At 35.3% G+C, this 16,442-nt stretch overlaps 2 protein-coding genes and 1 pseudogene across 3 annotated transcripts; 2 read left to right on the top strand and 1 right to left on the bottom strand.

Annotated features, from left to right (window-relative positions):
* Positions 1-3,291: 3,291 nt before the first annotated feature.
* LOC120178974 (65-kDa microtubule-associated protein 6-like) lies at positions 3,292-6,005 on the top strand. Its single transcript, XM_039184718.1, has 10 exons — positions 3,292-3,584; positions 3,689-3,869; positions 3,948-4,103; positions 4,180-4,339; positions 4,448-4,599; positions 4,753-4,840; positions 4,917-4,990; positions 5,082-5,156; positions 5,342-5,697; positions 5,793-6,005. The coding sequence occupies exons 1-9, from the start codon at positions 3,292-3,294 to the stop codon at positions 5,681-5,683; spliced, it is 1,521 nt and encodes a 506-aa protein (XP_039040649.1). The 3' UTR covers positions 5,684-5,697; positions 5,793-6,005.
* Positions 6,006-6,521: 516 nt separating this feature from the next.
* On the top strand, positions 6,522-7,661 carry LOC120178937 (annotated as a pseudogene).
* Positions 7,662-9,157: 1,496 nt separating this feature from the next.
* On the bottom strand, positions 9,158-11,004 carry LOC120178938 (protein BASIC PENTACYSTEINE2-like). 2 transcript variants are annotated; one of them, XM_039184695.1, is made up of 2 exons: positions 10,911-11,004; positions 9,158-10,251 (listed from the first exon to the last, which is right to left on the bottom strand). In XM_039184695.1, the coding sequence occupies exon 2, from the start codon at positions 10,245-10,247 to the stop codon at positions 9,393-9,395; it is 855 nt and encodes a 284-aa protein (XP_039040626.1). In that variant the 5' UTR covers positions 10,248-10,251; positions 10,911-11,004; the 3' UTR covers positions 9,158-9,392. The 2 variants fall into 2 exon arrangements, with proteins under 2 accessions (XP_039040626.1, XP_039040627.1); XM_039184696.1 differs by lacking the exon at positions 10,911-11,004 and adding an exon at positions 10,435-10,646.
* Positions 11,005-16,442: the final 5,438 nt, after the last annotated feature.

The following is a 16,442-nucleotide window of genomic DNA, read 5'->3' as shown; positions in this document are numbered from 1 at the left end:
CTGAACTTCTTTTAGCCCTCGATGCATGTTTGTGTACGCGACTGCTGGATTGAAATTTTTTATCTCTTCTTGTAAAAATTTTCTCTCGAATATCCCCTTGCAAATCAACACTTTTCGTATTATGTCATGACGATGCAATACAATGCAAAGAATGATGAAAAATAACACAAACAAAAGAGAAAAACGAGTTAGTAACACAAACAAAAGAGAAAAATAAGTTAGTACAAGCAAGATAATCAATAGAGTTAAAAATGTTATCTACAGATAAACATAACACATACCCGATCATGCTTTTATTAGATAGTAATCCTACCCAGACATGTTTTCTACCCACAATGATTAATTTCAAGGAAATGATCCTAACCGCATGGTATCTAATTCGCATGCTTTTATTCAACAGAATTTAAAGCAAAAAGGAAAGGTTCAAAAATGCTCATCCTTTGTGTACACCTATTTTGGGTACTTATTGACGGACAGAGGGTCGGTATGACTATACCTAAGGTAACTGTTCTACGGTTCACTATATGCATGGTTTTAGCTCTAAAAGGAAAATGGTACTCGAATTATCCTTGATGTCGCTGCCCCCTTAGGCTGTCAAACCCTCGATCCTCACTCATTACAAGTTTTGAACGGAAAGAGTTCAATTCAAGAGGATTCAATGCCTTATACACATACGAGGAATAAATCCCTACGAAGGTATAAAGTATGTATCCCATGGGTTATTTGCTAAAACTCATACAAATAATAAATTCTTACGAGAGTAAATCAATCGTCCCGACTTATTTGGAAGGAAGCTCGTATATAGAGCTTATGTTATGCAAATGCAAGTGATGTGTGTGAGGAGGAACGTACCTACCTTTGACTCAAAAACGAAAAAGAAAAAAACTCGATAAAAACTTGGACGGAGCTAAAAACAAAAATGTAAATGTTGTTATGCCAATTAAAAATGAAGCAATTAAAAACTTCAATAAACAGATCATAAGTTAACTAAAGACTCGAACTCATAATTTCCACCACAACGACAATGTGTAAGTGACTTACATCCTGACTCTCTAAAAAAATCCCCAGTGGAGTCGCCAAGCTATACTAACCATTTTTTTTATAAAATAATTAAATATTTTTTTTAAAAAATGATTATGACTTTAATTTGGAAAAAATTGGTGATTTTGGATTAATTGAAATTAAATTGAAAAGCAGTCGCCATCGACCTTTGGGTTAGGTAGGTCGAATATCTAAAAACGTCTTTTAAAATTTTTTTTAAGAAAATTCATTTTTTAAGACAAAAAGTTGGTATGGGTTGACAAAGATTCGATTAAAACAAGTTTCGGAGTCGGTTACGCGTGGGGAAAGATTAGCACCCCACAACGCCCAAAATTGGTATTGTGTCGCTTACACGTTATCGAAATGGTGGAAATTATAAACCGAATATAAAATAAAAATATGATCCAATTATTGTAGTTTAATTAATTTGCTTCGAATTAATTATTAGGGAAAATCCTTTAATTCAAAAATAAATCTCGAAATTAGCAATCCTCCATAGGGAAAGCTAATTCGACTATTTCTTATCAGTAAAAGAATATTCCCTCCTTATTGATTTTAAAACATGAATCGAATATGAAATGAAAATTGTCATTTACATAAAATAAACAAATTGATATTTTGAAACGTACATTACACCATTTGAATAAAACATATTAATTAGTAAAATAAACTAGATTTTATTTCAAGTCTGCATATCATTAAAATGTCGTATCGGATCGCACCACTTCGACCAAGAGATGTTTTCCACGCTCATTCTACGCATACGTGTTCTTGAAATATTAGAATAATATTAATATTTAAGGAAATATAATAGAAACAAATGTGATGAGAAATGTAAAATAAAATATTTACAACATAAAATAATAACATTTATTTAATGTTATACCTAAAAATATGCAGCATGTTAAATATATACATTCATAATGGATTAAAATAGAACAATAAAAAAGTTTAAAGGACCAAAATATGATTAACAGAAACTTGAGGACCAAAATAACAAAAACAGAGACTTAAAGGACTAAAAATAATAAGAACAAAAACTTAAAGGACTAAAATAATAAAAAAAGAAACTTAAAGGACTGAAAAGTAATTACATAAAAAACAAAGCCAAAATAAAAAAATATTAAACATTACAAGCACTAGAACTAAAAATATCCCATAAATAATATACATGACTGAAATGAAACAAACATAAACATAAAGGATCAAACAGTAATTAGACCAAATATCCAGCAGAGACTAAAATAAAATAATTATAAATATCATGACCAAAATTAAATATCAGCAAAAATACATACCACACTAAATCAATGACTAAATTGAAATAATTACAAATATTGTGCCCAAAGTCAAATATTAACATAAATAACAACATAAGTAAGAACATGACTAAAACGTAAATGTTGAAATGTAAATGCTCAAAGTCAAATAAATTGAACTTTATTAAACAGTTGAAAAATAAGATTACAAAATCAGAGGAACCAAAAGGGCTATTATCCCCAAGCCTGAAAAACACGGAGTGGGTGAATACCAAAACGACATCATTTCGCTCATAGTATTTAAGCCCAAAATGAGGTTTTTTCTCTCATTTCCCCCTCACTCTTTCATTTTAGCAAAACCAGAGAGGGAGATAGAGTTAAAAACTCTCTCAAACTCCCTCGTCGGAGAAGAAGGCAATGGTTGCCGTCAACGGAGATCACGGCGGCTGACAACGATCGGGGAGAGAAAATCACCCCAAAAGTCTTCCTCTCATCACCCTCAACTCAAAACCGATCATCCTTTAGCCTAAAACCGCCCCTAAATCCATAGATCTAAGGGATTACCTCTCGAAGCTCTGGAAATAGGCGATCTATCGGCTTCCTTGTACACCCCGAATCAAGGTATGTTCCTCTTTTCCTCTTTTTTTTTCTTTTCGCGTTTGATTCCAATGGGATGAAGGGTTTTCTTTAGTTGGGTTTCGAATATATATCCCCTATTTTTCCTCTCTGGTTCTTATCAAATGGCTCTCCTAGTTTTTTTATCCTCACCGAATGGTTTCTTTTTTCTTTTCTCTGTCCTCGTTTTTATTTATGGTTGCTTGATGGTTTTAGGGTATTAATAATGAAGGCTTCTCGTAGGAGCATGGGTTTCTGATTTTTGAGTAGGTTGAATCCCGAAAAATCAAGATTTAGGGTATTTTATTTGGGGTTTTCTGACATTGGTTGACTTCCTCTGATTTGAGTGATATTAGGCACTGTTCGGACTACGTTGATGACGCCGGCGGCTCAGGAGTGCTCGGCGACGGCTCACGCGTATGGGGAGAGGGTCGGTAGAGCTCACGTGTCGATCTGGGGAAACTTGAACGTTGAAGGCGGCGAGTGGTTGTTAGCTACGGTTAGGGTTGTGAAACCTTATTTGCCTCGGGTCGGGTCAATTGAACTGGGTCGAATCTTGGGTTGGTTCGGATCAATCGGGTCGACTGAACCTACTGGGTTTTGGGTCCTGTGTTGCTTTGGGCCTCGATTGGGCTTCTGGGTTTATTGTTTGAGCTTGGGGATTAGCCTGTAAAATGTAATAATGAATGTAATTAAAATATTAATGATAATAATAATATAAATAATAATAATAATAATAATAATTAATATTTTTTCGACCCGGACAAAAATAGGTGTCTACATTTGTTACGTGTGGTACTAGGATTGGATTTTACGCAGATCGTAAGCGATGTGCATCCCAGCTTGCAAAGGACAAACCAGGAACAGTCAACGAATATCAGCAATGGTGCATTTGAAGGTTTAGCGCAGACCATTAACAAGCTGAAAACTGAAAGAAGAACCCGAATCCTGAAGGTATTTTATACCTTCCAGTAGCTTTCGTAGTTTTTTCTTGTGAAAAAATTGAATTTAAACTAAGTTTCTGAAATGAAGTTGAGGGATGTTGCGGCCGAACTATTTGAACTCTGGAACCTGATGGATTCCCCCGAAGCCGAGAGGAATGCTTTTTCGAGGGCCACTTCTATTCTTAGATTATCAGAACCTGAAATCACTGAACCAGGTGTTCTTTCAACCGAAATGATTGAACAGGTTGGACAGTGGTAGTAATCTGAATTTTTGTTAATTATTGGAATATAGGTGCTCAAATTTTTATATTTTTCGACAGGCATCAGCAGAGGTCGAGAGGCTTACCAAATTGAAAGCTAGCAGAATGAAAGAACTTGTTATGAAAAGAAGAGCAGAATTGGAAGATATCTGCAGAAAGATTCATATTGAACCCGATGCAAGTACTTCTGTCGAGAAATCTAATGCATTGATTGATTCTGGTATTCGTCTCGTGTTTCTTTGCAACAATGTCTTGCGTTTAGACAAGTTCTCTTTTGATTTTACTTGCTGCTAACATGGTTAGTGATGGATATTGCTATGTTGTGCAGGTCTTGTAGACCCTTCTGAGCTTTTAGCAAACATTGAAGCACAGATAACTAAAGCTAAAGATGAAGCTCTGAATCGAAAAGAAATAATGGATAGAATAGACCGATTGCTTGTGGCATGTGAAGAAGAAAATTGGCTTGAAGACTACAATCAAGTAAGAAAACGTTATGTGTATCTCGTGTGTTCTCCTAATCTACGTTTTTCTCTTCAATATTGCTTGTTGTAGACTAAATACAAGTACGTTGGCCAGTGATTTTCTGTATAAATTTTTAAAGCGTTTTTGTTTAATCTTCATTTTGAATTTCAGGATGTAAACCGGTACAACGCAGGGCGAGGTGCACACATTAATCTTAAACGTGCAGAAAAAGCTCGAATAACTGTAACTAAAATTCCTGGTATTTATGCTCCTTATTCTTCTTCTAATTGACATATACGTTTGTATTATTGAGCTAATAAGGGTACCCTATGCAGCAATTGTGGATGATCTGATCAATCGAACACTATCTTGGGAAGAAGAAAAAAAGACTTTGTGTCTGTATGATGGGGTCAGTAGTTCTTTAGCAGCTCAAATTTCTGTAAACTCGGACAGCCATTATCGTTTAGAATTGGTTCTGAATAAGCTTGTTTGTAAAATAGGTGCTACTAGTGTGGATACTGGAAGACTACAAACTAACAAGGAAACAAAAAGAAGAGGAAAAAAAGAGATGCAGGGTAATTTTAGATCTGCTTTATGCTTGTGTAAATATTATTGATGAGTTCCTTAGGTCCCTTCTAAATTGTTTAGTGCGACTTTTATATGCTAAATGCCATTTTCAAGTGAGTCACATTGGATATCAGCATCGATCTCTACCGCTAAATACATGCATAAACATTTTCGTGCCTATTCCGTTTCGCAGGACCAAAAGAAGATCCAAGATCTGCTTCTGACAGAGAGAGAAGCGATTTATGGGTCAAAACCTAGTCCAAGGAGAAGTAACAGCTTCAGAAAGACAGTTGGTTATCGAGCAAATGGAAATGGATCCATGACTCCCAGTACCCCACGTCGGAGCTCGGTGGGAGGAGCAACACCTGACCTGCTTACACCACGATCGTACTCAGGACGTCAAAATGGCTACTTCAAGGAAAAGAGAAGGTTGTCTACAGCACCTCTGAACTTTGTGGCTATAACAAAGGAAGATGCAGTTTCTACGTACACATCCGTATGTGATTCGGAGCTGGGGTCTCCCCCACATAGCTAAGGAAGTCAGAAATGGTACGTTTGGCTTACGCCGTTGACCACCTTTATTTTTCTTCACTTTTAACGTTGATCCGTTCGGTCCCTTGAAAGAAATTCTGTTTAAATCGCAGGAAGAGGTTACACGATGTTACAGTTGCAATAAATGTAGATTGGATTGTTGCAGCGGACCTTGTGTTGTGAATACAAAAGAAAGGGTATGGTAGATTAGTGTATGGATTGTGAATTGGTAGGAGTCGAACAGGACAAGTGACTGACATTCGAGGTTCGAATGAGATGAACAACGATATTTTCCTTCGAGGATAGGGAGAGAACAAAACCTATAGGAAAAGAAACTAGTTTGAAAACCGTGTTTAACTTGTTTTCACTTTCTGGCGTTGTATGTTGTATAGATAGCATTGCTACTAGTAGTAGTTCTGGCCTTGCTTTCATGTTTCCTGGATTTTGCTTATATTTTAAGGTCTAATGTATGTATGCATCGTTTGAAACATATGTTTGTAATGTACATGCACATATTTTAGTACAATCCGAATCCGATTCATCGTATTCAGTGTCATGTTTTACTTGAATGGTATAAATATAAACATAAGAACAATTATAGCCCATGATTTTGGCCATTTGTTCCCAAAATAGATGCTATAAACTTATCTTGAAATATATGCCAACAAAGTGCAATACAGGCAGTCATCGCTAAATCACTGCTCAATTTTCCAATCATAGACTGTTGGTTTTCAGTTTGTTGAACCCAAAATTCTTGTTGACGATAAAAAGAAAAGAAACAACAAAAGTCAGGAGGGCTCTCAAGTTTCAACACAGCCCAGGCTCCCCTCAAAACCGGCGACGAGTCGGCTCTGGGAAACATGAAGCTCTGGAAAAAGGCCGTTGGTGCTATCAAAGATAAGAATAGCATTGTGGTGGTCTATATTTCCAGGAGGCATTCCTTTAGAAACCCTGATCTTGAGGCAGCCATTATAAAGGCCACAAGCCACGATGAATACTGCATCGATAAATGGAATGCCCAGGTCGTGTTTTCGTGGATCCGAACGTCGCCGTTTAGTCTACTCCCTATTGCGTGGGCGTTGTCGAGGAGGATGGAGAAGACTCGGAGTTGGGTTGTGGCCATTAAAGGGTTGATGCTCATGCATGGCGTTTTTCATTGTAAGGTGCCGGTCGTGGAAATGATGCCGCGTTTACCGTTTGATCTTTCGAGTTTTAGCGACGGACATTCGAAGCCAAACAAATCCTGGGGTTTCAATAGTATCATCCGTGAATACTTCGCGTTTCTTGATCAAAAGGCTGCCATTTTGTTCGATCAAGATAACAATAAAAGGAAAGGCGAGGATCGTTCGTTGATGGTGCAACAGCTTTTGAGACTGCAGACATGGCAATCTTTGCTTGATTCGTTGCTCCAAATCAAGCCAGGAGCGGAGAATATGAAGGTTAGATTGATCCTGGAAGCCATGGATTGTGTCATCGTCGAGATATTCGACGTCTACGGCATAATTTGCAGCGACATCGCAAAGGTTTTGCTGAGGATATATTCCATTAGCAAACAAGATGAGCTTTCCCACTTCTTCGAGTTTTGCAAGGAATAAGGAGTCTCAAACACTGGTCAATTCCCCACGGTCAGTCAGATTCCCGAAGAAGAAGTCAAAGAACTCGAGAGAATAATCGATGGGGCTTCGGTTTCGGACAAGACATCAAGGGACAGCAACGAATGTTTCAAGAAGAAGAACCAGATGGAAATGGCAACAGTTTTGGAAGAACACACAAAGGGGACCTTGAAAACGATAATTACAGACAAATGGGTGGTTTTTGACGAAGAAAACATAAACATCAACAAACAACAATATGCAAATGAAATCAAAATTGTTGCAGGAGGAGATGTTGCTGCTGCTAAAGATCTACTACTACCTCTTGTACCCGTTCACGATGCACATGTTTATAATCATTATCAACTTCCAGATTTAATTAGTTTTTAGCAGTTGGAACTAGGGTTTCAAATCGCGGACGCGTTTTCGATTATTTCGGATTTCCTGTGATTGCGGCCGTCGCGGGCGCTACTGCGGTCGTCGCGGACGCTATTGCGGCCGTCGCGGGTAACTCGGACAGCGACGAAACTGCTATATCACGGACAAAATCGCAGTCCCATACCGTTTTTTGAAACCCTGATTGGAACATTAACACTCCATCAATTCTTTTTGGAGAAGTCTAAATAAAAAAACAAAAGGGTTAGATCTAAGTTTAAAAAAATATGTTCTTTCCCTGTATGTTTTGGTTTATTTTGTTTTGGGTAAAATACACTACATACCATTAAATTTTAGACGGTGTATCGTTTATTAAGTTGAACTTTCAATTGATCTAATTAAAACATTAAACTTTGGTTGACATAAATTATTAAAATCCAAATGAGGTGATAGAATGTACAAAATGAGATCATTTTGGTACGATTATTAATGTCAAAATAACAATGCTATAGGCACTAAACTTTAAGAGTATATTTATTTTGCTACTACACTTGTTAAAAATTCACTTTTTGATATTGCAATTTTTTTACCGTCATTGTGAAAGAATTGTCATTTGTAACCGATCGGTATCAAAATGTTGATCTTTCATTCTTCTTTCTTTTACTATAATTGATTTTTCATGGGACACACTCAAAATCTACTAAATTATACAAAAAAAAAATCAGTTTTTAGGAGTTTTGGGTGTTTGTTTGAAAATTTGAATGGTGAGAAGTATTATTTAGATAAGACGAACGAGATACTTCAAAACTAACATCATTGAACAACCATCGGAGGAGACCAGAGTATTAGCACGTCGAACCTTTCGATGAATTTCGTTAATTTTGCATGGAGAACCAATTCGATGAGAAGAAAGATAAATGAAATGTGAATATTTTAATATCGATCTTTCCATGAGTAATGATTGGTGATAAATAATGATTGATTGCTAGTAGCGATGAAAACAATTAGCGTCTAAAACAATGTCTTTTTGGACATCAATGACCATGTCAAAACGATCTTGTTTCATCCATCAGTCTGTCATTATAATTATAGAAAGATCTATCCACATCACCATGTCAAAAATTATAGCCCAATAGTGACATGTTAAAATGCTCTTATATGACACTTTCATTCTCTCCTAAATTGTCGATTCAATACCCCATTAGGAACAAAAACTCTCCTTCACCCTCCGAGTAGAAATTGTTTTGAAAAAAAAACTTCAACAAAAATAACTTCATTTCTCCTACATTCATACGTATTTTTCTAAGATTTTACCAAATACATGCAGTACAATGACATGAGATCTTATAGTTAACACTTCCAAACAAGTTTTATGTATTCCATGCAGATAAATGAAACAACCAAAAATATGCCATTGAGGTCGGTTAAGAAGATAGCCAAGGAAAGGAGGGCATTTAACTACCAGTCTTACGTACAACTGCTGAGTTGACGAAAGGAGATTACCAGACAAATGAAAATAAAACCTGATCCACAACTTGAATGTCAATGACCAAAATAAACTGATGTTCTTAAACCACAAAATCATAAAGGAAAACTAATGACGTTTGAATTTTAAAACATTGTTACGATTCGGGAAATTCAGGAGCCGCAAGGCACCGAAGAACTCCGCAGAAGGCCGTAGTGATATATACAGGTAAAGCAGACCATATGCAATGGAGCCCCAGTATCACTACCACCAATCTGAATCTACCGGATAGTGACAAACTTGTTGGTACCATGTCTTGCCCAATGAGTCCTCAAATCGATAGGGTTACTGAAGTTATAGTTTTCGCCAGCAAGTTTCTCGAGGACCTTCTTGAATGCCCCCTGACTCATTTTCCGGCCAGCTATCCTTGCGCCCCGCCTTTTGGTGCTCATTGGTAAAGGATACATGGATACATTTGTGGTGCAACAGGCAGATTGCCAACCACCACAACCCCATCGGTAACATTGCTGGGTGGTTCCAGTGCATGAACAAACAGGAATTGGAATGCCAGAAATATCCATGTCGTACCCGTTTATCTTAATATCCATACTCTTCTTAGGCGGCTTCACACGTTGAACAGTAGAATTGGTGTCATCCTTGGGCTTCCTAGGCTTTTTGGCCTTTGGTGTCTTAGGGCCACCCCCGCCCTGCCTTTTCTTCGATTGTAAGTCTTCCTGACTGGCCGGTGGCTCTTCCACTCTACCAACCACCCTCTCATCTCTTGTTGACGTATCAGGAGGTGGTAGCTGCAAAATCGGCAATGAATGAGCTGCCAAAGTTTCTGGAAGAATGCCGTAACTAGGAGCAGTGGAAGGCGGCATCATGCTGAAATACTTTTCTCTCTGGCTAATCCAAGTATCCCGAACGTAGTGTATGGGGATAGGTGCGTCCGAAACAATGCAGTCCCTCGGGTTAAAGGCGGAATTGGGAGTAACCATGAGATTGGGGTCATGACCGGGAATAAAGGGCTTCGTGTCCCGCTCAGCCATGCTAGTCATGAGCTGAAGACCAAGATGTCCTTTAAAAGATGGTTCATAGTAACCCCAATTACGCATATTCAACGCATCGTCGTCCATTAAGCTACAACATATAATCAACAACACAAACAGAATAAACTTAGCCAGTAACTGACTGGTTTCATCAATGCAATTCAAATCCCACTAGCATTCCCATTTACATATATAACACATGAAGCCAAAGAAAACAGAAACAGTCAAAACAAAACCTGAGGCGAGAATTTCTGAATCTAAACGAAAAACCCACCTCCCATGAGCTAAATTTCATAATGGCAGCCTTTACATTTTCCCAGATCCAAGAAATGGAAACCAAAAATCTCAATCCATAGGGAACAAAATATATTTAGCAGAAATAGGAAAAAGATATAAGATTTCAAAGAAGCAGAATCGAAATCTATAGATACGCAACAGAAAAATGGAAACTTTCAGATCCAAACTAATTCCTACATCGCCACATTTACCCAAGGCACACATATTACATGTATCAAACCCCATAATCATATCTAACAATTACAGCTTGAAAAAACTTCGAATAAAAAGTTGATTAAAAAATCCCAGATCACTTTAAAAAAAATCCATGCTCAAAGCTCAAACAAAATGGTGCAACAAAGGAGAAAGGACCCTTATATTCAAAATTGGTGGAAAGAGAAAGCAGAGAGAGAAAGGGGCAAAAAATAAAGAAGAAAAAAAGGGGACGGAAGTGAGAGGAGAGAGAAAACTTACTTGGGGGTGTAAACGGTTCTTTAGGGTTTTTCCCTATCTGGAAAGGGAAAGGGAAAGGGAAAGGGAAAGAGAATGAGAAAAGGCCTACAAATATTAGAAATAGGGAATTCAGAGCATTCTCTTTCCTATATATATATATATTAAAAAACTGAAAATATATGAGTTAAACAACTAAACTTAATAAATAAACGGTAAGTGATAATTGTATAAATTTTAAGCTCGAGTTTTTATATGTACAAAAGATTTCTTCTAAAAGTTAATAAAAAATAAAAAGTAAAAAATAAAAAATAAAAAATAATCAACCATAGATATTTATCCAAATATTTCACTGCTAATGCTAATACCATCTCCTTTTAATATATATTAAATATAAAATTGATGGTATAAAACATATTTTACAAATTATGTTTAGTAGCAGATTCAAAAATAATTTTTAGGGTGTACATATATATTAATAATAGAATTATTTTATGTGGGATAGACATAAATAAAATTTCAGGATGTACTTTATAAATAAAATAAATAACCAACATAAAATATTCAGATTTCAAGGTAGACATAAATATGGCAATTTAACCCGAATCGAACAGGTTCCGACCCGACCCGACAGGGTCAGATTTTTTTAAAAAAAAAAATTTGGGTTCGGGTGGAGGTTAAAAAAACTCCAACCTGACTCGACTCGAGGATAATAATATTATTTCCTTAAGTTTTTTATTATTGTAATTAAGTCATTATTTTATGTCGGGTCAGGTTGGATTTATACTCTAAAAATTTGGATTAGGTCGAAGTCGGGTGGAGGGTATATATTTTTCGGGTCAAGCGGAAAGTATAAAATTTTTGAGTCTAGTTCAAGTGGAGGATGCATATTTTCGAATCGAATTGACCAAAAATCTGACCCGTTGCCATCTCTAGGTAGACATATACCACCTAAAATATTCATACATATGAGGCTGATTATGTTTCAATATTACTATTATGTGTTGTTTAATGTTTAGAGTTCCAAATAGTATTAATATATAAATGACATTCAGAAAGAAAAAAAAGTTATGTATGGAATAAATTTTTTTGTCAGTAACTGAAAAATACTTCTTAAATGAAAAATTATTTCACGTATTAATAGTGGACAAGGTATTTCACAAGTAGTGTTTTTTTTAATCAAATGATTTATTGATTAATTAATTCAGATTTAGTATCACAGAGATGAAGGTGACTTTCCCGACTCAATTTGCTTTATTCACAAACATCAAAGTTCGAGTCACAAATATAAAAATGACTTTCCCAACAAGTAGTGTTTTTATCGTGTATCTTATTTTGGGTTTAAGATTATATATTTTAAGATTTAAGTTTTAAATTTAAGTTTTATATTTTTTGAATACAAAAAGAAACAATTAAAACCTAAGGTTAAACTCGTACATTTGCAGCGAAATTTAATTTTCAAACAAATGCTTGTTCTTTTATATTTTAAACAAATGCCTGTATTTAATTTTTCTTCAAAGAGCTCAAATTTTTGTTTACAAATTATCGATCGTATCCCGTATTATTTTTAGAATCTTTTTGAGTAAATTACTCGGATGATCACCTAACTATAGCTTTGGTATCAATATGACCACTTAACTATTTAATTAGTTTCAAGATAGCCACTTGTCGTTAGTATTTGACGGAAGTGTTGATATAGTAGTTAATAAAATTGGTATAATTATATATTTGATCCATAATAGTTACATATTCTATCAATTTAATTTTACTTTTAATTTAATTCAAAAAAGAAACCATCCAAACTGGATGTGTCACGTGTCAACCGATTATTTTTTACACATTTCAATAGTGACACGTGTCACCACCTGATTAGAGAATTTTTAATTAATTTTAATATTTAATTCAATTAATTTTTCCACCAATTAATATTTAAAGAGAGAAAAATAAGAAGAAACATTTTAAATTAAGGGATGAACCAAAGACCTCAAGCATTAGAGCTCATGCCTCCATCACAAGTATGTCTGTAAACGAACCGAACGTTCAGCGAACCATTCGTAAACTGTTCGGCTGAAAGTTCGTTTATGTTCATTTTTTATTAAACGAACGGACATGAACAAGATTTTGTGTTCGTTTAATTAAATGAACGAACATGAACAGATGGCTCGTTCGTTCATTTACGTTCGTGAACATTTAATAATATGTTCGTTTATGTTCGTTCATTTATGTTCATTTATGTTCGTTCGTTTATGTTTGTTCATTTATGTTTAGTCCAATCTCTCTAGACCCATTTAAATATTAAAGCCCAATAAATTTTAATCTGATACCCATAAATATTCAATTAATTTTAAATACAAATAAAAAAAACTCAAAACAATTAAATAAAATATAATCCTAAAATTGTTAGAAAAGAAAAAAAATTCATTTACGTTCATTTATGTTCATTTATTGTGTTCGTTTACGTTCGTTTATTGTGTTCGTTTACATCCCTTTGTTTATGATCGTTCATTTGTGTTCGTTTATCATATAAATAAAAGAACATGAGCGAACACGAACAAGTTGAATTCCTTAATGAATGAACACGAATAAATTTTTTGTTCGTTTATGTTTGTGTTCGTTCATTTGTTCCATTAAAGTTAAACGAACGAACATGAACATAACCCGTTCGTGTTCGTTCGATTCGTTTATAGGCCTAACTACATGGTTAAACTCAACATTTGATTTTAAATTATACAATGTTTTATTTATCTGTTTTAAATCACGACATAAATTAAAACAAATCTAATAAATAAAACATGTCTGCTCCATATCTTGTTGGGATTAACAAGAGTGGTTTTTCTAAATCCTCTAGAAGTGAAGAATCCCCTGAAGATATGTCCTTGATGTATGCAGAACTACGAGGAATACAACAAACATAAGTACCCAAAATTATAAAAAAGAGTTGGAATCCTCTTCAACGTGATTATTCTCACCTCCTAAAAGTTGCATTTTATTGAAGCCACTAGGAGAGAAACTCCCGGACAACGTTGGCACTGATCATCACATGCCTACCACTGGTGCTTTAAATTAACAAGCAGATGTGGGTTTCTCGAAAGGAAATGCTTGTCGAGAAACCAATATGTTGAACCTATTTTTATACAACAAATTTAAAGGTAAAATGTTTTTGGATTTGATTGAATTTATTCAAAAAATTCAAAAATAATTCAAAGTCCATAAAACTTGAATTTGAACACAAAACCATTTTTCTGGGTGAATAGTACCGATATTGTTCTTATAATATCGATACCGCATGAGCAATATCGATATTGTTCTTGCAGTATTGATATCAAAGGTAACACAGGTATCGATACTCTCATGACAGTACCAATACTTCCTTGTGTCTTCAAATGTGTTCAGATTCCAATAAGCAAAAATGGTACTAATACTCAAAGGAGTATCGATACTAGTATCGATATCATAACCACTTTATCAATACTCACTCAGCCCAACGATAAAAAATCACTAGTTTTTTAAAGGTTGTACCGATACTCATTACCCGAGTACCAATACTCTCTGTTCTAGGTAGTTTTATTTTGCAGATTTTTAATCTCCAACGGCTAGAAATGGCTGCAAACTCATTCCAACATATAAAAACAAGTTGAGGACACTTTAAGAAGGTTACAACACGTATCCAAGCAATCCGCATCAAGAGAAAAGTTTTTTCAATCTTATTTTTTATTTTCTCTTGTACATAGAGTGTTTTTGTGAGCTTAAATTATAAACTCCTACTTTTTAGAGGTTTTCTTATTTACATTTCTTAATCTTTTTTAAAAAGAAGAGTGATTCTATCTTAGCCATTGAAAAGATAGGGATTTGTAAAAGGTTACTCTTGAGTCTAGGAAAAGAAAGAACAAATTAGTTAATTTGTTAGAAATCCTTAGTGTGGAGCCAAAGTAGTGAATGTAGACTTCATTTGGGGAAGTTAAACTACTCGAAAGACTTGGGCAAATTTTTCTATCATTTTTCTCCATACCCAAAATTTTCAATTGGCCAATTCACCACCTATTGGCAACTTATTCGATTGACCTATAGAACAACAAAAATCCTAACAACTAGTATTAAAAAGGGTCACAATCGACGATTTAACAATCTTGTGAAGATCCTTGAAGCTCTCTATTAATTTTCCTTTCAACCGAGAATACGACTTCCATATTCGATGCGTGCAATCTCGATGATTCATACTCCATCACTAGGCCACCTATTTCAATAGAGAAAATTATTTCTATTTGAAGAATATGATGAGTTTGTTCATCCAAGCCACTTATCTTACGGTATGGGATGCCATCATCGACGGTTCTCCCGTTCCTCCAAGAAATCGATCTGAATAGACAAGTGAAGATATGAAGTTTTCCCAACTCAATACCAAAGTCGTGCACATTCTCTTTTGTGCTATTGGCCCAAATAAACATAATAGAGTATCTTCATACTCTAATGTTAAGGAGATATGGGAGAAGTTGGAGGTTGTAACACCCAAATCCGATTAAAATGAAACCCGGTGGGTTTGAAAATTATATAGGACCACCGAAGTGTCTAACCCAAAATTTTTCTTAAAACATTCCAATTTCCAAATCTCAGTCCATCGCATTTAAACAAAATAAGATAAAATAATTAGGTTTACAAAATCGGGGAGCTCCCAAGAGTTATGACTCGAATACAAAAAATGGTTTATAAAATACATGCCCACTAAATAATCAAGGTATACTCTGCAACTACTGATATCTGAAAATCTGATTGGCTGGCGATAAGCTCCCAAATTCGACACCTACTAACCTACGTACAGAAACAATTCTGAACGCTGAGCTACAAGCTCAATGCCAAATAAACAACTTCACTGTACTACATGCATCCATTAACTACTAATGCTTAGCAAGTTAAGTCATGTTGCAACAAAATGCATCAAGCATAGATCATAGCATAATATCATGAAGCGATACATCACATGGAAGCATAATATGGGCTTGCTACTTAATCACAGAAGTGTCTTAGCACTAATACTAAAGTGTCTCAACACTAATACAAAAGTGCATTTGCACTGATACAAAAGTGTTATAACACTGGGGAGAGAATCTGGATATCACTATTTACATATTCGAACAGTACATGCATACGCTCAAGTAACTCGAGTGTCCTCGTCGTTTTTTGAGTGTCAAATAAAGACTAGTTTTTTGCCACATAATTTAATGTTGATGTTCATAAGGGTTTCGAATAATTCACTTGTAGTCGTATTTAAGAAGTCTTGATGCCCTCATTGTTGGAGAAAAGTCAAAAATGATGGGCGTAGAAATGGGGGGCGCAGGCAATACATTTTCAACAAAGATAGGAGAGAGGGGCACCGCCTATGCACATTTTCAACAAAGGGGGACGCACGTTTTCAACAATTCGGTGCCCCCAATTTTTAATTAAAATATAATTGGCATAATTGCTTTTTTAGTCGCTGCATATTTTAGGGTATTTACAAGATTAGTCCCTAAATTTCAGCTATAAATACCCTAGCTCATTTAGCTTCAAAATCATCCCAAA

Source organism: Hibiscus syriacus, unplaced genomic scaffold (genome assembly GCF_006381635.1).
Source record: "Hibiscus syriacus cultivar Baekdansim isolate YM2019G1 unplaced genomic scaffold, ASM638163v2 tig00112383_pilon, whole genome shotgun sequence".
Lineage (NCBI taxonomy): Eukaryota > Viridiplantae > Streptophyta > Magnoliopsida > Malvales > Malvaceae > Hibiscus > Hibiscus syriacus.
This window is presented reverse-complemented; position numbering and strand designations above follow the sequence as displayed.

Excerpts from the sequence above, each read along its gene's own strand:
- LOC120178974 (XM_039184718.1), top strand. The coding sequence starts at position 3,292 with ATGACGCCGGCGGCTCAGGAGTGCTCGGCGACGGCTCACGCGTATGGG. Across the intron at positions 4,340-4,447 it reads TAATGCATTGATTGATTCTG|GTCTTGTAGACCCTTCTGAG; the intron begins GTATTCGTCTCG and ends TATGTTGTGCAG. Across the intron at positions 5,157-5,341 it reads AGGAAAAAAAGAGATGCAGG|GACCAAAAGAAGATCCAAGA; the intron begins GTAATTTTAGAT and ends TCCGTTTCGCAG.
- LOC120178938 (XM_039184695.1), bottom strand. The coding sequence starts at position 10,247 with ATGGACGACGATGCGTTGAATATGCGTAATTGGGGTTACTATGAACCA.